The 27,495-nt window shown below is 43.8% G+C and overlaps 1 protein-coding gene across 1 annotated transcript in view; it reads left to right on the top strand.

The window, feature by feature from the left end:
- The window catches only part of ehmt2 (euchromatic histone-lysine N-methyltransferase 2), a 475,985-nt gene that overhangs the window by 416,785 nt on the left and 31,705 nt on the right, over positions 1-27,495 (top strand). Inside the window, exon 26 of the mRNA XM_059971113.1 lies at positions 19,714-19,858. Coding sequence (XP_059827096.1) covers positions 19,714-19,858 — 145 coding nt within the window. The remainder of the gene's footprint in view (positions 1-19,713; positions 19,859-27,495) is intronic.

Genomic DNA, 27,495 nt, shown 5'->3' with positions numbered 1-27,495 from the left:
GCAAACAGAATTCTAGATCGAATACTGTCTGTAGACTGAAGGAGGGGAAATAGTATTCCAGATCGAATACTGTCTGTAGACTGACGGAGGGCAAACAGAATTCCAGATCGAATACTGTCTGTAGACTGAAGGAGGGGAAACAGAATTCCAGATCGAATACTGTCTGTAGACTGACGGAGGGCAAACAGAATTCCAGATTGAATACTGTCTGTTAGACTGAAGGAGGGCAAACAGAATTCCAGATCGAATACTGTCTGTTAGACTGAAGGAGGGCAAACAGAATTCCAGATCGAATACTGTCTGTAGACTGAAGGAGGGCAAACAGAATTCCAGATCGAATACTGTCTGTTAGACTGAAGGAGGGCAAACAGAATTCTAGATCGAATCCTGTATGTAGACTGAAGGAGGGCAAACAGAATTCCAGATCGGATACTGTCTGTTAGACTGAAGGAGGGCAAACAGAATTCAAGATCGAATAATGTCTGTGGACTGAAGGAGGGCAAACAGAATTCCAGATCGAATCCTGTCTGTAGACTGAAGAAGGGCAAACAGAATTCCAGATCGAATACTGTCTGTTAGACTGAAGGAGGGCAAATAGAATTCCAGATCGAATATTGTTAGACTGAAGGAGGGCAAACAGAATTCCAGATCTAGTACTGTCTGTAGACTGAAGGAGGGCAAACAGAATTCCAGATCGAATACTGTCTGTAGACTGAAGGAGGGCAAATAGAATTCCAGATCGAATATTGTTAGACTGAAGGAGGGCAAACAGAATTCCAGATCTAGTACTGTCTGTAGACTTAAGGAGGGCAAACAGAATTCCAGATCGAATACTGTCTGTAGACTGAAGGAGGGCAAACAGAATTCCAGATCGAATACTGTCTGTAGACTGAAGGAGGGCAAACAGAATTCCTGATCGAATACTGTCTGTAGACTGAAGGAGGGCAAACAGAATTCCAGATCGAATACTGTCTGTAGACTGAAGGAGGGCAAACAGAATTCCAGATCAAATACTATCTGTAGACTGAAGGAGGGCAAACAGAATTCCAGATCGAATCCTGTCTGTAGACTGAAGGAGGGCAAACAGAATTCCAGATCGGATACTGTCTGTAGACGGAAGGAGAGCAAACAGAATTCCAGATCTAGTACTGTCTGTAGACTGAAGGAGAGCAAACAGAATTCCAGCTCGAATACTGTCTGTTAGACTGAAGGAGGGCAAACAGAATTCCAGATCGAATACTGTCTGTAGACTGAAGGAGGGCAAACAGAATTCCAGATCGAATACTGTCTGTAGACTGAAGGAGGGCAAACAGAATTCCAGCTCGAATACTGTCTGTTAGACTGAAGGAGGGCAAACAGAATTCTAGATCAAATCCTGTCTGTAGACTGAAGGGGCAAACAGAATTCCAGATCGAATACTGTGTGTAGACTGAAGGAGGGCAAACAGATTTCCGGATCGAATACTGTCTGTAGACTGAAGGAGGGCAAAAAGAATTCCAGATCGAATACTGTCTGTTAGACTGAAGGAGGGCAAATAGAATTCCAGATCGAATACTGTTAGACTGAAGGAGGGCAAACAGAATTCCGGATCGAATTCTGACTGACAGTAAGGAGGTAATACAGAATTTCAGATTGAATTCTGTCTGTTAGACTGAATAGGGGCAATCAGAATTCCAGATCAAATCCTGTCCGTTAGACTGAAGGAGGCAAACAGAATTCCAGATCGAATCCTGCGTGTAGACTGAGGGAGGGCAAACAGAATTCCAAATCGGATACTGTCTGTAGACTGAAGGAGATCAAACAGAATTCCAGATCGAATACTGTCTGTTAGACTGAAGGAGGGCAAACAGAATTCCAGATCGAATACTGTCTGTTAGACTGAAAGAGGGCAAACAGAATTCCAGATCGAATACTGTCTGTAGACTGAAGGAGGGCAAAAAGTATTCCAGATCGAATACTGTCTGTTAGACTGAAGGAGGGCAAATAGAATTCCAGATCGAATACTGTTAGACTGAAGAAGGGCAAACAGAATTCTAGATCGAATCCTGTCTGTAGACTGATGGAGGGCAAACAGAATTCCAGATCGAATCCTGTCTGTAGACTGAAGAAGGGCAAACAGAATTCCAGATCGAATACTGTCTGTTAGACTGAAGGAGGGCAAATAGAATTCCAGATCGAATATTGTTAGACTGAAGGAGGGCAAACAGAATTCCAGATCTAGTACTGTCTGTAGACTGAAGGAGGGCAAACAGAATTCCAGATCGAATACTGTCTGTAGACTGAAGGAGGGCAAATAGAATTCCAGATCGAATATTGTTAGACTGAAGGAGGGCAAACAGAATTCCAGATCTAGTACTGTCTGTAGACTTAAGGAGGGCAAACAGAATTCCAGATCGAATACTGTCTGAAGACTGAAGGAGAGCAAACAGAATTCCAGATCGAATACTGTCTGTAGACTGAAGGAGGGCAAACAGAAATCCAGATCGGATACTGTCTGTAGACTGAAGGAGAGCAAACAGAATTCCAGATCGAATACTGTCTGTTAGACTGAAGAGGGCAAACAGAATTCCAGATCAAATACTGTCTGTTAGACTGAAGAGGGCAAACAGAATTCTAGATCAAATCCTGTCTGTAGACTGAAGGAGGGCAAGCAGAATTCCAGATCGGATATTGTCTGTAGACTGAAGGAGGGGAAACAGAATTCCAAATCGGATACTGTCTGTAGACTGAAGGAGGGGAAACAGAATTCCAGATCGAATACTGTCTGTAGACTGACGGAGGGCAAACAGAATTCCAGATCGAATACTGTCTGTTAGACTGAAGGAGGGCAAACAGAATTCCAGATCGAATACTGTCTGTTAGACTGAAGGAGGGCAAACAGAATTCCAGATCGAATACTGTCTGTAGACTGAAGGAGGGCAAACAGAATTCCAGATCGAATACTGTCTGTAGACTGAAGGAGGGCAAACAGAATTCTAGATCGAATACTGTCTGTAGACTGAAGGAGGGGAAATAGTATTCCAGATCGAATACTGTCTGTAGACTGACGGAGGGCAAACAGAATTCCAGATCGAATACTGTCTGTAGACTGAAGGAGGGGAAACAGAATTCCAGATCGAATACTGTCTGTAGACTGACGGAGGGCAAACAGAATTCCAGATCGAATACTGTCTGTTAGACTGAAGGAGGGCAAACAGAATTCCAGATCGAATACTGTCTGTTAGACTGAAGGAGGGCAAACAGAATTCCAGATCGAATACTGTCTGTAGACTGAAGGAGGGCAAACAGAATTCCAGATCGAATACTGTCTGTTAGACTGAAGGAGGGCAAACAGAATTCTAGATCGAATCCTGTATGTAGACTGAAGGAGGGCAAACAGAATTCCAGATCGGATACTGTCTGTTAGACTGAAGGAGGGCAAACAGAATTCAAGATCGAATAATGTCTGTGGACTGAAGGAGGGCAAACAGAATTCCAGATCGAATCCTGTCTGTAGACTGAAGAAGGGCAAACAGAATTCCAGATCGAATACTGTCTGTTAGACTGAAGGAGGGCAAATAGAATTCCAGATCGAATATTGTTAGACTGAAGGAGGGCAAACAGAATTCCAGATCTAGTACTGTCTGTAGACTGAAGGAGGGCAAACAGAATTCCAGATCGAATACTGTCTGTAGACTGAAGGAGGGCAAATAGAATTCCAGATCGAATATTGTTAGACTGAAGGAGGGCAAACAGAATTCCAGATCTAGTACTGTCTGTAGACTTAAGGAGGGCAAACAGAATTCCAGATCGAATACTGTCTGTAGACTGAAGGAGGGCAAACAGAATTCCAGATCGAATACTGTCTGTAGACTGAAGGAGGGCAAACAGAATTCCTGATCGAATACTGTCTGTAGACTGAAGGAGGGCAAACAGAATTCCAGATCGAATACTGTCTGTAGACTGAAGGAGGGCAAACAGAATTCCAGATCAAATACTATCTGTAGACTGAAGGAGGGCAAACAGAATTCCAGATCGAATCCTGTCTGTAGACTGAAGGAGGGCAAACAGAATTCCAGATCGGATACTGTCTGTAGACGGAAGGAGAGCAAACAGAATTCCAGATCTAGTACTGTCTGTAGACTGAAGGAGAGCAAACAGAATTCCAGCTCGAATACTGTCTGTTAGACTGAAGGAGGGCAAACAGAATTCCAGATCGAATACTGTCTGTAGACTGAAGGAGGGCAAACAGAATTCCAGATCGAATACTGTCTGTAGACTGAAGGAGGGCAAACAGAATTCCAGCTCGAATACTGTCTGTTAGACTGAAGGAGGGCAAACAGAATTCTAGATCAAATCCTGTCTGTAGACTGAAGGGGCAAACAGAATTCCAGATCGAATACTGTGTGTAGACTGAAGGAGGGCAAACAGATTTCCGGATCGAATACTGTCTGTAGACTGAAGGAGGGCAAAAAGAATTCCAGATCGAATACTGTCTGTTAGACTGAAGGTGGGCAAATAGAATTCCAGATCGAATACTGTTAGACTGAAGGAGGGCAAACAGAATTCCGGATCGAATTCTGACTGACAGTAAGGAGGTAATACAGAATTTCAGATTGAATTCTGTCTGTTAGACTGAATAGGGGCAATCAGAATTCCAGATCAAATCCTGTCCGTTAGACTGAAGGAGGCAAACAGAATTCCAGATCGAATCCTGCGTGTAGACTGAGGGAGGGCAAACAGAATTCCAAATCGGATACTGTCTGTAGACTGAAGGAGATCAAACAGAATTCCAGATCGAATACTGTCTGTTAGACTGAAGGAGGGCAAACAGAATTCCAGATCGAATACTGTCTGTTAGACTGAAAGAGGGCAAACAGAATTCCAGATCGAATACTGTCTGTAGACTGAAGGAGGGCAAAAAGTATTCCAGATCGAATACTGTCTGTTAGACTGAAGGAGGGCAAATAGAATTCCAGATCGAATACTGTTAGACTGAAGAAGGGCAAACAGAATTCTAGATCGAATCCTGTCTGTAGACTGATGGAGGGCAAACAGAATTCCAGATCGAATCCTGTCTGTTAGACTGAAAGAGGGCAAACAGAGTTCCAGATCGAATCCTTTCTGTAGACTGATGGTGGGCAAACAGAATTCCAGATCGAATACTGTCTGTAGACTGAAGGAGCGCAAACAGAATTCCAGATCGAATCTTGTCTGTAGACTGAAGGAGGGCAAACAGAATTCCAGATCGAATCCTGTCTGTATACTGAAGTGGGGCAAACAGAATTCCAGATCGAATACTGTCTGAAGACTGAAGGAGAGCAAACAGATTTCCAGATCGAATACTGTCTGTAGACTGAAGGAGGGCAAACAGAAATCCAGATCGGATATTGTCTGTAGACTGAAGGAGGGCAAACACAATTCCAGATCGGATACTGTCTGTAGACTGAAGGAGAGCAAACAGAATTCCAGATCGAATACTGTCTGTTAGACTGAAGAGGGCAAACAGAATTCTAGATCAAATCCTGTCTGTAGACTGAAGGAGGGCAAGCAGAATTCCAGATCGGATATTGTCTGTAGACTGAAGGAGGGGAAACAGAATTCCAAATCGGATACTGTCTGTAGACTGAAGGAGGGCAAACAGAATTCCTGATCGAATACTGTCTGTGGACTGAAGGAGATCAAACAGAATTCCAGATCGAATACTGTATGTAGACTGAAGGAGGGCAAACAGAATTCCAGATCGGATACTGTCTGTTAGACTGAAGGAGGGCAAACAGAATTCAGGATCGAATACTGTCTGTAGACTGACGGAGAGCAAACAGAATTCCAGATCGAATACTGTCTGTTAGACTGAAGAGGGCAAACAGAATTCCAGATCAAATACTGTCTGTTAGACTGAAGAGGGCAAACAGAATTCTAGATCAAATCCTGTCTGTAGACTGAAGGAGGGCAAGCAGAATTCCAAATCGGATACTGTCTGTAGACTGAAGGAGATCAAACAGAATTCCTGATCGAATCCTGTCTGTAGACTGAAGGAGGGGAAACAGAATTCCAGATCGAATACTGTCTGTAGACTAAAGGAGGGGAAACAGAATTCCAGATCGAATACTGTCTGTTAGACTGAAGGAGGGCAAACAGAATTCCAGATCGAATACTGTCTGTAGACTGAAGGAGGGCAAACAGAATTCCAGATCGAATACTGTCTGTTAGACTGAAGGAGGGCAAACAGAATTCTAGATCGAATCCTGTATGTAGACTGAAGGAGGGCAAACAGAATTCCAGATCGGATACTGTCTGTTAGACTGAAGGAGGGCAAACAGAATTCAGGATCGAATACTGTCTGTGGACTGAAGGAGGGCAAACAGAATTCCAGATCGAATCCTGTCTGTAGACTGAAGAAGGGCAAACAGAATTCCAGATCGAATACTGTCTGTTAGACTGAAGGAGGGCAAATAGAATTCCAGATCGAATATTGTTAGACTGAAGGAGGGCAAACAGAATTCCAGATCTAGTACTGTCTGTAGACTGAAGGAGGGCAAACAGAATTCCAGATCTGGTACTGTCTGTAGACTGAAGGAGGGCAAACAGAATTCCAGATCTAGTACTGTCTGTAGACTTAAGGAGGGCAAAACAGAATTCCAGATCGAATACTGTCTGTAGACTGAAGGAGGGCAAACAGAATTCCAGATCGAATACTGTCTGTAGACTGAAGGAGGGCAAACAGAATTCCAGATCGAATACTGTCTGTAGACTGAAGGAGGGCAAACAGAATTCCAGATCGAATACTGTCTGTAGACTGAAGGAGGGCAAACAGAATTCCTGATCGAATACTGTCTGTAGACTGAAGGAGGGCAAACAGAATTCCAGATCGAATACTGTCTGTAGACTGAAGGAGGGCAAACAGAATTCCAGATCGAATACTGTCTGTAGACTGAAGGAGGGCAAACAGAATTCCAGATCGGATATTGTCTGTAGACTGAAGGAGGGCAAACAGAATTCCAGATCGGATACTGTCTGTAGACTGAAGGAGAGCAAACAGAATTCCAGATCGAATACTGTCTGTAGACGGAAGGAGAGCAAACAGAATTCCAGATCGAATACTGTCTGTAGACTGAAGGAGGGCAAACAGAATTCCAGATCAAATACTGTCTGTTAGACTGAAGGAGGGCAAACAGAATTCTAGATCAAATCCTGTCTGTAGACTGAAGGGGCAAACAGAATTCCAGATCGAATACTGTGTGTAGACTGAAGGAGGGCAAACAGATTTCCGGATCGAATACTGTCTGTAGACTGAAGGAGGGCAAAAAGAATTCCAGATCGAACACTGTTAGACTGAAGGAGGGCAAACAGAATTCCGGATCGAATTCTGACTGACAGTAAGGAGGTTATACAGAATTTCAGATTGAATTCTGTCTGTTAGACTGAATAGGGGCAATCAGAATTCCAGATCAAATCCTGTCCGTTAGACTGAAGGAGGCAAACAGAATTCCAGATCGAATCCTGCGTGTAGACTGAGGGAGGGCAAACAGAATTCCAGATCGAATACTGTCTGTAGACTGAAGGAGGGCAAACAGAATTCCAGATCGGATACTGTCTGTTAGACTGAAGGATTGCAAACAGAATTCCAGATCGAATACTGTCTGTTAGACTGAAGGAGGGCAAACAGAATTCTAGATCGAATCCTGTCTGTAGACTGAAGGAGGGCAAACAGAATTCCAGATCGAATACTGTCTGTAGACTGAAGGAGGGCAAACAGAATTCCAGATCGGATATTGTCTGTAGACTGAAGGAGGGCAAACAGAATTCCAGATCGAATACTGTCTGTATACTGAAGGAGGGCAAACAGAATTCCAGATCGAATACTGTCTGTAGACTGAAGGAGGGCAAAAAGTATTCCAGATCGAATACTGTCTGTTAGACTGAAGGAGGGCAAATAGAATTCCAGATCGAATACTGTTAGACTGAAGGAGGGCAAACAGAATTCTAGATCGAATCCTGTCTGTAGACTGATGGAGGGCAAACAGAATTCCAGATCGAATCCTGTCTGTTAGACTGAAAGAGGGCAAACAGAGTTCCAGATCGAATCCTTTCTGTAGACTGATGGGGGGCAAACAGAATTCCAGATCGAATACTGTCTGTAGACTGAAGGAGCGCAAACAGAATTCCAGATCGAATCTTGTCTGTAGACTGAAGGAGGGCAAACAGAATTCCAGATCGAATCCTGTCTGTATACTGAAGTGGGGCAAACAGAATTCCAGATCGAATACTGTCTGAAGACTGAAGGAGAGCAAACAGAATTCCAGATCGAATACTGTCTGTAGACTGAAGGAGGGCAAACAGAAATCCAGATCGGATATTGTCTGTAGACTGAAGGAGGGCAAACACAATTCCAGATCGAATACTGTCTGTAGACTGAAGGAGATCAAACAGAATTCCAGATCGAATACTGTCTGTATACTGAAGGAGGGGAAACAGAATTCCAGATCGAATACTGTCTGTAGACTGACGGAGGGCAAACAGAATTCTAGATCGAATCCTGTATGTAGACTGAAGGAGGGCAAACAGAATTCCAGATCGAATACTGTCTGTGGACTGAAGGAGGGCAAACAGAATTCCAGATCGAATCCTGTCTGTAGACTGAAGAAGGGCAAACAGAATTCCAGATCGAATACTGTCTGTTAGACTGAAGGAGGGCAAATAGAATTCCAGATCAAATATTGTTAGACTGAAGGAGGGCAAACAGAATTCCAGATCTAGTACTGTCTGTAGACTGAAGGAGGGCAAACAGAATTCCAGATCTGGTACTGTCTGTAGACTGGAGGGCAAACAGAATTCCAGATCTAGTACTGTCTGTAGACTTAAGGAGGGCAAACAGAATTCCAGATCGAATACTGTCTGTAGACTGAAGGAGGGCAAACAGAATTCCAGATCGAATACTGTCTGTAGACTGAAGGAGGGCAAACAGAATTCCTGATCGAATACTGTCTGTAGACTGAAGGAGGGCAAACAGAATTCCAGATCGAATACTGTCTGTAGACTGAAGGAGGGCAAACAGAATTCCAGATCGGATATTGTCTGTAGACTGAAGGAGGGCAAACAGAATTCCAGATCGAATACTGTCTGTAGATTGAAGGAGAGCAAACAGAATTCCAGATCGAATACTGTCTGTAGACGGAAGGAGAGCAAACAGAATTCCAGATCGAATACTGTCTTTAGACTGAAGGAGAGCAAACAGAATTCCAGATCGGATATAGTCTGTAGACTGAAGGAGGGCAAACAGAATTCCAGATCGAATACTGTCTGTATACTGAAGGAGGGCAAACAGAATTCCAGATCGAATACTGTCTGTAGACTGAAGGAGGGCAAAAAGTATTCCAGATCGAATACTGTCTGTTAGACTGAAGGAGGGCAAATAGAATTCCAGATCGAATACTGTCTGTAGACTGAAGGAGGGCAAACAGAATTCTAGATCGAATCCTGTCTGTAGACTGATGGAGGGCAAACAGAATTCCAGATCGAATCCTGTCTGTTAGACTGAAAGAGGGCAAACAGAGTTCCAGATCGAATCCTTTCTGTAGACTGATGGGGGGCAAACAGAATTCCAGATCGAATACTGTCTGTAGACTGAAGGAGCGCAAACAGAATTCCAGATCGAATCTTGTCTGTAGACTGAAGGAGGGCAAACAGAATTCCAGATCGAATCCTGTCTGTATACTGAAGTGGGGCAAACAGAGTTCCAGATCGAATACTGTCTGAAGACTGAAGGAGAGCAAACAGAATTCCAGATCGAATACTGTCTGTAGACTGAAGGAGGGCAAACAGAAATCCAGATCGGATATTGTCTGTAGACTGAAGGAGGGCAAACACAATTCCAGATCGGATACTGTCTGTTAGACTGAAGAGGGCAAACAGAATTCCAGATCAAATACTGTCTGTTAGACTGAAGAGGGCAAACAGAATTCTAGATCAAATCCTGTCTGTAGACTGAAGGAGGGCAAGCAGAATTCCGGATCGGATATTGTCTGTAGACTGAAGGAGGGGAAACAGAATTCCAGATCGGATACTGTCTGTAGACTGAAGGAGATCAAACAGAATTCCAGATCGAATACTGTCTGTAGACTGAAGGAGGGGAAACAGAATTCCAGATCGAATACTGTCTGTAGACTGATGGAGGGCAAACAGAATTCCAGATCGAATACTGTCTGTTAGACTGAAGGAGGGCAAACAGAATTCCAGATCGAATACTGTCTGTTAGACTGAAGGAGGGCAAACCGAATTCCAGATTGAATACTGTCTGTAGACTGAAGGAGGGCAAACAGAATTCCAGATCGAATACTGTCTGTTAGACTGAAGGAGGGCAAACAGAATTCCAGATCGAATACTGTCTGTTAGACTGAAGGAGGGCAAACAGAATTCCAGATCGAATACTGTCTGTTAGACTGAAGGAGGGCAAACCGAATTCCAGATTGAATACTGTCTGTAGACTGAAGGAGGGCAAACAGAATTCCAGATCGAATACTGTCTGTAGACTGAAGGAGGGCAAACCGAATTCCAGATTGAATACTGTCTGTAGACTGAAGGAGGGCAAACAGAATTCCAGATCGAATACTGTCTGTTAGACTGAAGGAGGGCAAACAGAATTCTAGATCGAATCCTGTATGTAGACTGAAGGAGGGCAAACAGAATTCCAGATCGAATACTGTCTGTTAGACTGAAGGAGGGCAAACAGAGTTCCAGATCGAATACTGTCTGTTAGACTGAAGGAGGGTAAACAGAATTCCAGATCGAATACTGTCTGTTAGACTGAAGGAGGGCAAACAGAATTCTAGATCGAATCCTGTATGTAGACTGAAGGAGGGCAAACAGAATTCCAGATCGAATCCTGTCTGTAGACTGAAGGAGGGCAAACAGAATTCCAGATCTGGTACTGTCTGTAGACTGAAGGAGGGCAAACAGAATTCCAGATCTAGTACTGTCTGTAGACTGAAGGAGGGCAAACAGAATTCCAGATCAAATACTGTCTGTTAGACTGAAGCAGGGCAAACAGAATTCCAGATCGAATACTGTCTGTAGTCTGAAGGAGGGCAAACAGAATTCCAGATCGAATACTGTCTGTTAGACTGAAGGAGGGGAAACAGAATTCTAGATCGAATCCTATATGTAGACTGAAGGAGGGCAAACAGAATTCCAGATCAAATCCTGTCTGTAGACTGAAGGAGGGCAAACAGAATTCCAGATCTAGTACTGTCTGTAGACTGAAGGAGGGCAAACAGAATTCCAGATCTAGTACTGTCTGTAGACTGAAGGAGGGCAAGCAGAATTCCAAATCGAATACTGTCTGTAGACTGAAGGAGGGCAAACAGAATTCCAGATCGAATACTGTCTGTAGACTGAAGGAGAGCAAACAGAATTCCAGATCGAATACTGTCTGTAGACTGAAGGAGGGCAAACAGAATTCCAGATCGAATACTGTCTGTAGACTGAAGGAGGGCAAACAGAATTCCAGATCGGATATTGTCTGTAGACTGAAGGAGGGCAAACAGAATTCCAGATCGGATACTGTCTGTAGACGGAAGGAGAGCAAACAGAATTCCAGCTCGAATACTGTCTGTAGACTGAAGGAGGGCAAACAGAATTCCAGCTCGAATACTGTCTGTAGTCTGAAGGAGGGCAAACAGAATTCCAGATCGAATACTGTCTGTAGACGGAAGGAGAGCAAACAGAATTCCAGCTCGAATCCTGTATGTAGACTGAAGGAGGGCAAACAGAATTCCAGATCGAATACTGTCTGTTAGACTGAAGGAGAGCAAACAGAATTCCAGATCGAATACTGTCTGTTCGACTGAAGGAGGGCAAACAGAATTCTAGATCAAATCCTGTCTGTAGACTGAAGGGGCAAACAGAATTCCAGATCGAATACTGTGTGTAGACTGAAGGAGGGCAAACAGATTTCCGGATCGAATACTGTCTGTAGACTGAAGGAGGGCAAAAAGAATTCCAGATCGAATACTGTCTGTTAGACTGAAGGAGGGCAAATAGAATTCCAGATCGAATACTGTCTGTTAGACTGAAGGAGGGCAAACAGAATTCCAGATCGAATTCTGACTGACAGTAAGGAGGTTATACAGAATTTCAGATTGAATTCTGTCTGTTAGACTGAATAGGGGCAATCAGAATTCCAGATCAAATCCTGTCCGTGACACTGAAGGAGGCAAACAGAATTCCAGATCGAATTCTGACTGACAGTAAGGAGGTTATACAGAATTTCAGATTGAATTCTGTCTGTTAGACTGAATAGGGGCAATCAGAATTCCAGATCAAATCCTGTCCGTGACACTGAAGGAGGCAAACAGAATTCCAGATCGAATCCTGCGTGTAGACTGAGGGAGGGCAAACAGAATTCCAGATCGAATACTGTCTGTAGACTGAAGGAGGGCAAACAGAATTCCAGATCGGATACTGTCTGTAGACTGAAGGAGGGCAAACAGAATTCCGGATCGAATTCTGACTGACAGTAAGGAGGTTATACAGAATTTCAGATTGAATTCTGTCTGTTAGACTGAATAGGGGCAATCAGAATTCCAGATCAAATCCTGTCCGTTAGACTGAAGGAGGCAAACAGAATTCCAGATCGAATCCTGCGTGTAGACTGAGGGAGGGCAAACAGAATTCCAGATCGAATACTGTCTGTTAGACTGAAGGAGGGCAAACAGAATTCCAGATCGAATACTGTCTGTTAGACTGAAGGAGGGCAAACAGAATTCCAGATCGAATACTGTCTGTAGACTGAAGGAGGGCAAACAGAATTCTAGATCGAATCCTGTCTGTAGACTGAAGGAGGGCAAACAGAATTCCAGATCAAATACTGTCTGTAGACTGAAGGAGGGCAAACAGAATTCCAGATCGGATATTGTCTGTAGACTGAAGGAGGGCAAACAGAATTCCAGATCGAATACTGTCTGTATACTGAAGGAGGGCAAACAGAATTCCAGATCGAATACTGTCTGTAGACTGAAGGAGGGCAAAAAGTATTCCAGATCGAATACTGTCTGTTAGACTGAAGGAGGGCAAATAGAATTCCAGATCGAATACTGTTAGACTGAAGGAGGGCAAACAGAATTCTAGATCGAATCCTGTCTGTAGACTGATGGAGGGCAAACAGAATTCCAGATCAAATCCTGTCTGTTAGACTGAAAGAGGGCAAACAGAGTTCCAGATCGAATCCTTTCTGTAGACTGATGGGGGGCAAACAGAATTCCAGATCGAATACTGTCTGTAGACTGAAGGAGCGCAAACAGAATTCCAGATCGAATCTTGTCTGTAGACTGAAGGAGGGCAAACAGAATTCCAGATCGAATACTGTCTGTAGACTGAAGGAGGGCAAACAGAATTCCAGATGCAATACTGTCTGTTAGACTGAAGGAGGGCAAACAGAATTCCAGATCGAATACTGTCTGTTAGACTGAAGGAGGGCAAACAGAATTCCAGATCGAATACTGTCTGTAGACTGAAGGAGGGCAAACAGAATTCCAGATCGAATACTGTCTGTTAGACTGAAGGAGGGCAAACGGAATTCTAGATCGAATCCTGTATGTAGACTGAAGGAGGGCAAACAGAATTCCAGATCGGATACTGTCTGTTAGACTGAAGGAGGGCAAACAGAATTCTAGATCGAATCCTGTATGTAGACTGAAGGAGGGCAAACAGAATTCCAGATCGAATACTGTCTGTGGACTGAAGGAGGGCAAACAGAATTCCAGATCGAATCCTGTCTGTAGACTGAAGAAGGGCAAACAGAATTCCAGATCGAATCCTGTATGTAGACTGAAGGAGGGCAAATAGAATTCCAGATCGAATATTGTTAGACTGAAGGAGGGCAAACAGAATTCCAGATCGAATACTGTCTGTTAGACTGAAGGAGGGCAAACAGAATTCCAGATCGAATACTGTCTGTAGACTGAAGGAGGGCAAACAGAATTCCAGATCGAATACTGTCTGTTAGACTGAAGGAGGGCATACAGAATTCAAGATCGAATACTGTCTGTAGACTGAAGGAGGGCAAACAGAATTCTAGATCGAATCCTGTATGTAGACTGAAGGAGGGCAAACAGAATTCCAGATCGGATACTGTCTGTTAGACTGAAGGAGGGCAAACAGAATTCTAGATCGAATCCTGTATGTAGACTGAAGGAGGGCAAACAGAATTCCAGATCGAATACTGTCTGTGGACTGAAGGAGGGCAAACAGAATTCCAGATCGAATCCTGTCTGTAGACTGAAGAAGGGCAAACAGAATTCCAGATCGAATCCTGTATGTAGACTGAAGGAGGGCAAATAGAATTCCAGATCGAATATTGTTAGACTGAAGGAGGGCAAGCAGAATTCCGGATCAAATACTATCTGTAGACTGAAGGAGGGCAAACAGAATTCCAGATCGAATACTGTCTGTAGACTGAAGGAGGGCAAACAGAATTCCAGATCAAATACTGTCTGTAGACTGAAGGAGGGCAAACAGAATTCCAGATCGAATACTGTCTGTAGTCTGAAGGAGAGCAAACAGAATTCCAGATCAAATACTGTCTGTAGACTGAAGGAGGGCAAACAGAATTCAAGATCGAATACTGTCTGTAGACTGAAGGAGGGCAAACAGAATTCCAGATCGAATACTGTCTGTTAGACTGAAGGAGGGCAAACAGAATTCCAGATCTAGTACTGTCTGTAGACTTAAGGAGGGCAAACAGAATTCCAGATCGAATACTGTCTGTTAGACTGAAGGAGAGCAAACAGAATTCTAGATCGAATACTGTCTGTAGACTGAAGGAGGGCAAACAGAATTCCAGATCTAGTACTGTCTGTAGACTTAAGGAGGGCAAACAGAATTCCAGATCGAATACTGTCTGTTAGACTGAAGGAGAGCAAACAGAATTCTAGATCGAATACTGTCTGTAGACTGAAGGAGGGCAAACAGAATTCTAGATCGAATACTGTCTGTAGACTGAAGGAGGGCAAACAGAATTCCAGATCTAGTACTGTCTGTAGACTTAAGGAGGGCAAACAGAATTCCAGATCGAATACTGTCTGTTAGACTGAAGGAGAGCAAACAGAATTCCAGATCTAGTACTGTCTGTAGACTGAAGGAGGGCAAACAGAATTCCTGATCGAATACTGTCTGTAGACTGAAGGAGGGCAAACAGAATTCCAGATCGGATACTGTCTGTAGACTGAAGGAGAGCAAACAGAATTCCAGATCGAATACTGTCTGTAGACGGAAGGAGAGCAAACAGAATTCCAGATCGAATACTGTCTGTAGACGGAAGGAGAGCAAACAGAATTCCAGATCGAATACTGTCTGTAGACTGAAGGAGGGCAAATAGAATTCCAGATCGAATACTGTCTGTTAGACTGAAGGAGGGCAAACAGAATTCCAGATCGAATACTGTCTGTTAGACTGAAGGAGGGCAAACAGAATTCTAGATCAAATCCTGTCTGTAGACTGAAGGGGCAAACAGAATTCCAGATCGAATACTGTGTGTAGACTGAAGGAGGGCAAACAGATTTCCGGATCGAATACTGTCTGTAGACTGAAGGAGGGCAAAAAGAATTCCAGATCGAATACTGTCTGTTAGACTGAAGGAGGGCAAATAGAATTCCAGATCGAATACTGTTAGACTGAAGGAAGGCAAACAGAATTCCTGATCGAATACTGTCTGTAGACTGAAGGAGGGCAAACAGAATTCCAGATCGGATACTGTCTGTAGACTGAAGGAGAGCAAACAGAATTCCAGATCGAATACTGTCTGTAGACGGAAGGAGAGCAAACAGAATTCCAGATCGAATACTGACTGTAGACTGAAGGAGGGCAAACAGAATTCCAGATCGAATACTGTCTGTTAGACTGAAGGAGGGCAAACAGAATTCTAGATCAAATCCTGTCTGTAGACTGAAGGGGCAAACAGAATTCCAGATCGAATACTGTGTGTAGACTGAAGGAGGGCAAACAGATTTCCGGATCGAATACTGTCTGTAGACTGAAGGAGGGCAAAAAGAATTCCAGATCGAATACTGTCTGTTAGACTGAAGGAGGGCAAATAGAATTCCAGATCGAATACTGTTAGACTGAAGGAGGGCAAACAGAATTCCGGATCGAATTCTGACTGACAGTAAGGAGGTTATACAGAATTTCAGATTGAATTCTGTCTGTTAGACTGAATAGGGGCAATCAGAATTCCAGATCAAATCCTGTCCGTTAGACTGAAGGAGGCAAACAGAATTCCAGATCGAATCCTGCGTGTAGACTGAGGGAGGGCAAACAGAATTCCAGATCGAATACTGTCTGTAGACTGAAGGAGGGCAAACAGCATTCCAGATCGGATACTGTCTGTTAGACTGAAGGAGGGCAAACAGAATTCCAGATCGAATCTTGTCTGTAGACTGAAGGAGGGCAAACAGAATTCCAGATCGGATATTGTCTGTAGACTGAAGGAGGGCAAACAGAATTCCAGATCGAATACTGTCTGTATACTGAAGGAGGGCAAACAGAATTCCAGATCGAATACTGTCTGTAGACTGAAGGAGGGCAAAAAGTATTCCAGATCGAATCTTGTCTGTTAGACTGAAGGAGGGCAAACAGAATTCCAGATCGAATCCTGTCTGTATACTGAAGTGGGGCAAACAGAATTCCAGATCGAATACTGTCTGAAGACTGAAGGAGAGCAAACAGAATTCCAGATCGAATACTGTCTGTAGACTGAAGGAGGGCAAACACAATTCCAGATCGGATACTGTCTGTAGACTGAAGGAGAGCAAACAGAATTCCAGATCGAATACTGTCTGTAGACTGAAGGAGAGCAAACAGAATTCCAGATCGAATACTGTCTGTAGACTGAAGGAGGGCAAACAGAAATCCAGATCGGATATTGTCTGTAGACTGAAGGAGGGCAAACACAATTCCAGATCGGATACTGTCTGTAGACTGAAGGAGAGCAAACAGAATTCCAGATCGAATACTGTCTGTTAGACTGAAGAGGGCAAACAGAATTCCAGATCAAATACTGTCTGTTAGACTGAAGAGGGCAAACAGAATTCTAGATCAAATCCTGCCTGTAGACTGAAGGAGGGCAAGCAGAATTCCAGATCGGATATTGTCTGTAGACTGAAGGAGGGCAAACAGAATTCCAGATCGAATACTGTCTGTAGACTGAAGGAGGGGAAACAGAATTCCAGATCGAATACTGTCTGTAGACTGACGGAGGGCAAACAGAATTCCAGATCGAATACTGTCTGTTAGACTGAAGGAGGGCAAACAGAATTCCAGATCGAATACTGTCTGTTAGACTGAAGGAGGGCAAACAGAATTCCAGATCGGATACTGTCTGTTAGACTGAAGGAGGGCAAACAGAATTCTAGATCGAATCCTGTATGTAGACTGAAGAAGGGCAAACAGAATTCCAGATCGAATACTGTCTGTTAGACTGAAGGAGGGCAAATAGAATTCCAGATCGAATATTGTTAGACTGAAGGAGGGCAAACAGAATTCCAGATCTGGTACTGTCTGTAGACTGAAGGAGAGCAAACAGAATTCCAGATCGAATACTGTCTGTAGACTTAAGGAGGGCAAACAGAATTCCAGATCGAATACTGTCTGTAGACTTAAGGAGGGCAAACAGAATTCCAGATCGAATACTGTCTGTAGACTGAAGGAGGGCAAACAGAATTCCAGATCGAATACTGTCTGTAGACTGAAGGAGGGCAAACAGAATTCCTGATCGAATACTGTCTGTAGACTGAAGGAGGGCAAAAAGTATTCCAGATCGAATACTGTCTGTTAGACTGAAGGAGGGCAAACAGAATTCCAGATCGAATACTGTCTGTTAGACTGAAGGAGGGCAAACAGAATTCCAGATCGAATACTGTCTGTTAGACTGAAGGAGGGCAAACAGAATTCCAGATCGAATACTGTCTGTAGACTGAAGGAGGGCAAACAGAATTCCAGATCGAATACTGTCTGTTAGACTGAAGGAGGGCAAACAGAATTCCAGATCGAATACTGTCTGTTAGACTGAAGGAGGGCAAACAGAATTCCAGATCGAATATTGTTAGACTGAAGGAGGGCAAACAGAATTCCAGATCGAATACTGTCTGTTAGACTGAAGGAGGGCAAACAGAATTCCAGATCGAATACTGTCTGTAGACGGAAGGAGGGCAAACAGAATTCCAGATCGAATACTGTCTGTAGACGGAAGGAGGGCAAACAGAATTCCAGATCGAATACTGTCTGTAGACTGAAGGAGGGCAAACAGAATTCCAGATCGAATACTGTCTGTTAGACTGAAGGAGGGCAAACAGAATTCCAGATCGAATACTGTCTGTTAGACTGAAGGAGGGCAAACAGAATTCCAGATCGAATATTGTTAGACTGAAGGAGGGCAAACAGAATTCCAGATCGAATACTGTCTGTTAGACTGAAGGAGGGCAAACAGAATTCCAGATCGAATACTGTCTGTAGACGGAAGGAGGGCAAACAGAATTCCAGATCGAATACTGTCTGTAGACGGAAGGAGGGCAAACAGAATTCCAGATCCAAATCTGTCTGTAGACTGAAGGAGGGCAAATAGAATTCCAGATCGAATCCTGTCTGTAGACTGAAGGAGGGCAAACAGAATTCTAGATCGAATACTGTCTGTAGACGGAAGGAGGGCAAACAGAATTCCAGATCGAATACTGTCTGTAGACTGAAGAGGGCAAACTGAATTCCAGATCGGATACTGTCTGTAGACTGAAGGAGAGCAAACAGAATTCCAGATCGAATACTGTCTGTAGACTGAAGGAGGGCAATCAGAATTCCAGATCTAGTACTGTCTGTTAGACTGGAAGGAGGGCAAACAGAATTCCAGATCCAAATCTGTCTGTTAGACTGGAAGGAGGGCAAACAGAATTTCAGCTTGAATCCTGTCTGTTAGACTGAACGGGGGCATATCTGAAGAATTCCTGATCAATTCTGTCTTCTGATTGGTTCAGTGATAATTTGAGGTTTATAATATTCTTTGCAGGTCAGTGGGAAAGGGAGTGAAATTCTGAGACCAGGCTTTGCAGCGAAAGCCGGGGGAACACATAACAGTCCTCATCGAGAGTTCATCCATGGAAAGTTTGTGCAGTTTCAGGTTTCTGGGTACAGACAGGAGAAACTCTGCAGGTCTGGAAATCTGAGCAACACAGGTGAACTTGGCAGGCCAGGTATCATCTTATGAAAAAAAGCTCTATCAGCATATCGGGCGGAAACTCTTCGATGTCTTGCCGAAGGGTTTCGGCCCAAAGCATTGGCTGTCCGTAGGTGTGTGCCCTAACAGACCGAACGTGTGGGCTTCTTTGTGGTTCATGAAACCATGACTGTAAGACAGAGGATTAGGCAATTCAGTGCCCTTCCAAATCAATAATCTATCAACCTCACGTTGAATATACTCCATGACTTGGCCATCTGTGGCGATGAATTCCACAATTTCACCAGCCTCTGGTTAAAGAAGTTCCCTCACCGTGAACTCTACATCACTATTTTCCTCTCTTTTTGCGCTGTATTAATTGTAAGGTATTCCTTGTTGTAACTTACTGGTTTTTTTATGTATTGCACTGTACTCCTGCAATAATACAACAAATTTTGTGGCCTATTGTCACCTGATTCTGATTCTGGGTAAGAGCTGACTATCTTCTGTCCTTTTCCCAATCCGCTCCTTCTCAGGGACATTGCAAGAGGGTATGAGAATGTCCCAATACCGTGTGTGAATGCAGTGGATGAGGAGATGGCTCCAGAGGACTACAAGTATATCTCTGAAAATTGTGAGACATCCATGATGAATATCGACAGGAACATTACACACCTTCAGGTACCCAGAACCCGTGAACGCAGGAGTAGCGGTGTAATCAGATTTTTATGATCAGCTTTATTTGTCCTATGTATGCTGAAACATACATAGAAAAGCATAGTTTCCGTCAACGATCAACAGCGTCCGAGGATTTTGCTGTGGGCAGTCCTGCGCCAACATAGCATGCCCACAACATACTAATGCTTACTGCCCTGTACATCTTTGAAATTCTCACCCAGCGGAAACCAATGCATTCATGTGGAGAACATACAAACTCCTTACAAAGAGCAGTGGGAATTGAACCCTGGTCGTTAGCTACGTTAGCTACCACTACGTTACCATGCCACCCAGTCCACACAGCTCACCTCTTTAAATATTCCTTCAATATATTTTCTCTTGGGATGTGGACAGACAGTACCACCACTAATTCCCCCTGAATTAGGAATTGATTACATAGGTCAGACTGGGTCAGAGCAGCGGATTCCCTTCCTCAAGTATGTCGGTGAAGCAGATGCCCAAGGATCAATATACACTTGATGATAGCTCTGTCAGGTACCTCCCGTACCTAATGAAATGGCCACTTAGCATATGTTCATTGTCTTCTGCTGCGGTAGCCCGTCCACTTCAAGCATCACGTTCAGCGATGCTCTTCTGCACACCACTGTTGTAACGTGGTTATTTGAGTTACTGTCACCTTCCTGTCAGCTTGAACCAGTCTGGCCATTCTCATCCGGCCTCTCTTTTGCAAGGCGTTTTTTCCCGCAGAACTGCCACTCTTTCGATTTTCTTTGTTTGGTTTTTTGCACCATTTTCTACAAACTGTAGAGCAGGGGTTCCCAACTAGGGGTCCACAGATCCCTCGGTTAATGGTAAGGGACCATAGCATAAGAAAGGTTGAGAACCCTCCTTGAGAGTCTGTTCTGCATGAAAATCCCAGGACATCAGCAGATTCTGAGATACACAAATTACCAACAATTACTCCATGGTCAAAGCCACTTGCATTCCTGCCACACTCCAAAGACACGCCGGTTAGCAGGTTAATTGGTCATTATGAATTGTCCTGGGATTAGGCAAGGGTTAAATAGGTGGACTGCTGAGCACTGCCACTCATTGGTCCAGAAGGGCCTCTAACAAGTTGTATCTCTAAATAAAATTAAAACAAATTGTAAGTGAGAAATTCTGCTGATGCTGAAAATCCAAAGCAACACACTCACAATGCTGGGGGAGCTCAACAACTCAGGGAGCATCTGGCCTGCTAAGTTCCTCCAGCATTTTGTGTGTGTTGCTTTAAATAAATAAAATTACACTTCTTCCCCAATCCGATATTTGGTCTGAACAGCAACTGAACCTCTTGGCCACGTCTGGAGACTTTTATGAGTTGTTGGCACATGATTGTCTGATTAGATATTTGCATTAATAAGCAGTGTACCTAATAAAGTGCCTACTGAGTAGCTGTCCCGCTGAGGCTGACTGACAAGCACTGATTCGCTGTTCGGGAGAGCAGTGCACTGGCCATGCAGTGATTTAGCTGATTCTTCTGAGGAGAAATACATGTCTTTCCATGTGTCTTGGTGAGAGTTTATTCTCCTACGAGGTGAAAAGCACGTTCATGGCACTTTTTTGTGTATGTTATTGCTGTTGATCTAGACATGTAATAAGTTGTATCAAGCATAAAACATAGGAGGAGTATGGTCTGACCAAAGCTGAATAAAGCCAGAAGAATGTATTCCCCCTCTGCTACCTTCACCCTCTCCCCTCCCTCACCCTGTCTCCTCCCCTCCTGCTCCACTCTTTCTCCCCTCCCCTCCTTCCTCCCCCTCTCCTCCCTCTTTGAGTCACTTTCAAAGACTTTTCATTTCATTTCTCAATATTTATTGCTTATTTATTTATTCTGATTATTTTGTTTTTTCCCTCTATTTGAACAGTTTGTTGTCTCATACTCTGGTTGTTTGTCCATCTTGTGTGTGGTTTTCTTTGATTCTATCGTGTTTCTTTGTACTTGCTCAGAATGCCCACAAGAAAATGAATGTCAAGGTTGTATGTGTTGATGTACTTTGATAATAAATTTACTTTGAACTTTCACTTACCACCTGCCAATTTGTCCTCTTCCACCCTTCCCCCCAATATTCTCATTCTGGCTTCTGCTCCGTTCTTTTCCAGACCTGATGAAAGGTTTGGCCTGAAATGTTGACTCCATAGATGCTGCTTGATCTGCTGAGTGTCCCCTTTCCCCTCCATGTTGTGCAAACACTGGTGACTGTTTTGTGGGAGTTTATCACTCAACTCTAAACTTCCCATTCCACTCTCACTCACACTCTAACCAGTTAGTGACAATCTTCTGTCAGGGCCCATTGGAGCCTTGCAGACTCTGTGTTGAATTCAGCACTTCCAGTCACTCTTGGTTTATAGCCAGACTCCAGATCCAGACAGACAGACATGCTTTATTGATCCCGAACCAAGAATTGTGTAGAAATATAGCAAGATAAAACCATAAATAATTAAATAATAATAAGTAAATTATTCCAAGTGGAAATAAGTCCAGGACCAGACTGTTGGCTCAGGGTGTCTGACACTCCGATGGAGGAGTTGTAAAGTTTGATGGCCACAGGCAGGAATGACTTCCTATGACGCCCAGTGTTGCATCTCAGTGGAATGAGTCTCTGGCTGAACCTATTCCTGTGCCTAACCAGTACCTTATGGAGTGGATGGGAGTCGTTGTCCAACATGGCATGCAACTTGGACAGCATCCTCTTTTCAGACACCACCGTCAGAGAGTCCAGCTCCACCCCCACAACATCACTGGCCTTACGAATGAGTTTGTTGATTCTGTTGGTGTCTGCTACCCTCGGCCTGCTGCCCCAGCACACAACAGCAAACATGATAGCACTGGCCACCACAGACTCGTAGAACATCCTCAGCATCGTCTGGCAGATGTTAAAGGACCTCAGTCTCCTCAGGAAGTAGAAACGGCTCTGACCCTTCTCGTAGACAGCCTCAGTGTTCTCAGATCCAATATCATCCGTCTGTAAATGGTCTGATCTTCCCAAAAGTTTCCTGTAACTTTGCATTCATATGCTTTGCATGGTTATCTCTAACCACCACTATAAATTCATCAACCAAATGTTTTTATCAGCACAGCAATCTTAACCTCACCCTTTAAGAAGTAACTTAATTGTCCTATATAACCCTCCCCGCCCATTCTTTCTAGAGTCTTTGACCTGAAACTTGAACTATATCTCTTTCCATGGATACTGTGTACCCGAGTATTTCCAGTGTTTCTGTCCTTATTTCAGATTTCCTGCATCCCGGCCAAATGTGAAATGTTGCACCTTAGTAGGTGAAATGCAAAGGGAAGAAACCCGTAGTCACAAAGCAGCGGGAATTGAACCCAGGTTGCTGGCACTGTACATTAACCTCTACACTGCCATGCCGCCCACATTTCATTCTAGTTTCTGTTCTCTGCCCGTAGTGAGGCTAGGACAACATTTCAGAAGAGGCCACCTGTCTGCTCGATTTCCAATACCTTCTGACCACTTTTCTAACTTCCCTTTTCCATCCTTTGCAGAATCGGGTTTACTATCAGTGATTGGAGCAGGACAGGCTATTATTGGTGGTGTTTAGTTTATTATACCTTGCTCAGAGGCAGCAGTACAGAGCAATGTATCGACATTACTGTAAAAAGCATAAATAAATGGTGCAAATGGGAGGGAGTGTCCAGAAATACGATAGCAGAGGGTAAGAAGCTGTTCGAAAAGGTTCCTGTTACAAGTGTTGCTGTTGAGAGGGTTCAAAGGTGTGAACTTCACTAATAGCCTGTCCTATTCCAACCACATTGCCAAGAAAGCTCACTAACCTCTACTTCCTCAGGAGGATGAATTTGGCATGCTGCATTGACTCTTCCCAGTCTTACAAAGGAAGTATCCTGTCTGGATGGAAAATTGCTTGGTACAGCAACTGCTCTGCATGCCACCTTAAGAAGCTGCAGGAAGTTGTGCACACAGAGGAGCAGATCACAGGGATCTGTCTATGCTTCTCACTTCCTCTGGAAGCAGTCAGCATAATCAAAGACCCCACCTACCACCCGCTGGGCAGAAGATACAATAGCTTGAAAGCTACCACTGGGCTCAAGGACAGCTTTATCAGACTCTTTAGCAGAACTCTTTGTGACAAGATGGACTCTTGACCTCATAATCTATCTTGATATGATCCTGCACCTTTATCGTTATCTGTATTGCAATCTTGGTAGTTTTTACACTGGGCACTGTGTAATGATCTAATCTGTATGAACAGTATACAAGATTCACTGTCTCCTGGTAGAGGTGACAATAATATACTGATTCCGATAACAGGCATAAGGCATAAGTATGCAAAAGTCTGGGCACCCCTGGTCAAAAATTCTGTTACTGTGAATAGCTAAGTGAGTAAAAGATTACCTGATTTCCAAAGGGCAATAAAGTTAAAGATCACACATTTCTTTAATATTTTAAGCAAGATTACTTTTTTATTTCTATCTTTTACAATTTCAAAATAACAAAAAAGGAAAAGGGCCCGAAGCAAAAGTTTGGGCACCTGCATGGTCAGTACTTAGTAACACCCCCTTTGGCAAGTATCACAGCTTATAACCACTTTCTGTAGCGAGCTAAGAGTCTTGCAATTCTTGTTTGGGGGATTTTCTCCCATTCTTGCTTGCAAAAAGGCTTCTAGTTCTGTGAGATTCTTGGGCCGTCTTGCATGCACTGATCTGTTGAGGCCTTTCCACAGATTTTTGATGATGTTTAGGTCGGGGAACTGTGAGGGCCATGGCAAAACCTTCAGCTTGCGCCTCTTGAGGTAGTCCATTGTGGATTTTGAAGTGTGTTTGGGATCATTATCCGGTTGTAGAAGCCATCTTCTTTTCATCTTCAGCTTTTTTTAGAGATGATGTGATGTTTGCTTCCAGAATTTGCTGGTATTTAATGGAATTCATTCTTCCCTACCGGTGAAACGTTCCCCGTGCCACTGGCTGCATCACAGCCCAAAGCATGATCGATCCACCCCCATGCTTAACAGTTGCAGAAGTGTTCTTTTCATGAAATTCTACACCCTTTTTTCTCCAAACATACCTTTGCTTATTGCAGCCAAAAAAGTTCTATTTTAACTTCATCAATCCACAGGACTTGTTTCCAAAATGCATTAGGCTTGTTAGATGTTCCTTTGCAAACTTCTGACGCTGAATTTTGTGTTGAGGATGCAGAAAAGATTTTCTTCTGATGACTCTTCTATGAAGGTCATATTTGTGCAGGTGTCGCTGCACAGTAGAACAGTGCACACCACTCCAGAGTCTGCTAAATCTTCCTGAAGGTCTTTTGCAATCAAACGGGGGTTTTGATTTGCCTTTATAGCAATCCTATGAGCAGTTCTCTCGGAAAGTTTTCTTGGTCTTCCAGACCTCAACTTGACTTCCACCATTCCTGTTAACTGCCTTTTCTTAATTACATTACGAACTGAGGAAATGGCTACCTGAAAATGCTTTGCTATCTTCTTATCGCCTTCTCTTCCTTTGGGGGCATCATTTATTTTAATTTTCAGAGTGCTAGGCAGCTGCTTAGAGGAGCCCATGGCTGCTGATTGTTGGGACAAGGTTTGAGGAGTCAGGGAATTTATAAGTCTTTGAAATTTGCATCACCTGGCCTTTCCTAACAATGACTGTGAACAAGCCATAGTCCAAACAAGCTAATTAAGGTCTGAGACCTTGGTAAAAGTTACCTGAGAGCTCAAATCTCTTGGGGTGCCCAAACTTTTGCATGGTGTTCCTTTCCTTTTTTAATCACTCTAAAATTGTACAAAACAAAAATAATACACTAATCTTGCTTAAAATGATGGAAAGAATGTTTAATCTTTAACTTTATGACTTTTGGAGATCAGTACATCTTCTACTCACTAAACTATTCACAATAACAGAAATTTTGATCAGGAGTGCCCAAGCTTTTGCATGTCACTGTATTATCACTGAAGTATGTTGTGAAATTGATTGTTTTGTGGCAGCAGTATAAAGCAAGGCATAGAAATTACAATAAATTACTAAAAGAAAATTGTGTGGAAGAGGAATAGCAGGGTAGTTGGTACATGGCCAATGCAGAAATCAGATGAGGGAGTTGTGTGTGCGTGAGATGTGCTCAGTGTGGGCTGAGAGTTGTCTGTGTGAGATGTGCTCAGTGTGGGCTGAGAGTTGTGTGATTGTGAAATGTGCTCAGTGTGGGCTGAGAGTTGTGTGTTTCTGATGTGCTCAGTGTGGGCTGAGAGTCGTGTGTGTGAGATGTGCTCAGTGTGGGCTGAGAGTTGTGTGATTGTGAGATGTGCTCAGTGTGGGCTGAGAGTCGTGTGTGTGAGATGTGCTCAGTGTGAGCTGAGAGTTGTGTGTGTGAGATGTGCTCAGTGTAGGCTGAGAGTTGTGTGTGTGAGATGTGCTCAGTGTGGGCTGAGAGTTCTGTGTGTGAGATGTGCTCAGTGTGGGCTGAGAGTTGTGTTTGTGAGATGTGCTCAGTTTGGGCTGAGAGTTGTGTGTGTGAGAAATGCTCAGTGTGGGCTGAGTGTTGTGTGTTTGTGAGATGTGCTCAGTGTGGGCTGAGTGTTGTGTGTTTGTGAGATGTGCTCAGTGTGAGATGAGAGTTGTGTGTGTGTGAGATGTGCTCAGTGTGGGCTGAGAGTTGTGTGTGTGAGATGTGCTCAGTGTGGGCTGAGAGTTGTGTGTTTGTGAGATGTGCTCAGTGTGGGCTGAGAGTTGTGTGTGTGTGAGATGTGCTCAGTGTGGGCTGAGAGTTGTGTTTGTGAGATGTGCTCAGTGTGGGCTGAGAGTTGTGTTTGTGAGATGTGCTCAGTGTGGGCTGTGAGTTGTGTGTGTGTGAGATGTGCTCAGTGTGGGCTGAGAGTTGTGTGTCTGTGAGATGTGCTCAGTGTGGGCTGAGAGTTGTGTTTGTGAGATGTGCTCAGTTTGAGCTGAGAGTTGTGTTTGTGAGATGTGCTCATTGTAGGCTGAGAGTTGTGTTTTTGTGAGGTGTGCTCAGTGTGGGCTGAGTGTTGTGTGTGTGTGAGATGTGCTCAGTGTGGGCTGAGAGTTGTGTGTTTGTGAGATGTGCTCAGTGTGGGCTGAGAGTTGTGTGTGTGAGATGTGCTCAGTGTGGGCTGAGAGTTGTGTGTTTGTGAGATGTGCTCAGTGTGAGATGTGCTCAGTGTGGGCTGAGAGTTGTGTGTGTGAGATGTGCTCAGTGTTGGCTGAGAGTTATGTGTGTGAGATGTGCTCAGTTTGGGCTGAGAGTTGTGTTTGTGAGATGTGCTCAGTGTGGGCTGAGAGTTGTGTGTGTGTGAGATGTGCTCAGTGTGGGCTGAGAGTTGTGTTTGTGTGTGTGTGTGAGATGTGCTCAGTGTGGGCTGAGAGTTGTGTGTGTGTGTGTGTGTGAGATGTGCTCAGTGTGGGCTGAGAGTTGTGTGTGTGAGATGTGCTCAGTGTGGGCTGAGAGTTGTGTGTGTGAGATGTGCTCAGTGTGGGCTGAGAGTTGTGTGTTTGTGAGATGTGCTCAGTGTGGGCTGACAGTTGTGTGTGTGCGATGTGCTCAGTGTGGGCTGACACAGTTGTGTGTGTGTGAGATGTGCTCAGTGTGGGCTGAGTGTTGTGTGTGTGT

Source organism: Hypanus sabinus, chromosome 5 (genome assembly GCF_030144855.1).
Source record: "Hypanus sabinus isolate sHypSab1 chromosome 5, sHypSab1.hap1, whole genome shotgun sequence".
NCBI lineage: Eukaryota > Metazoa > Chordata > Chondrichthyes > Myliobatiformes > Dasyatidae > Hypanus > Hypanus sabinus.
This window is presented reverse-complemented; position numbering and strand designations above follow the sequence as displayed.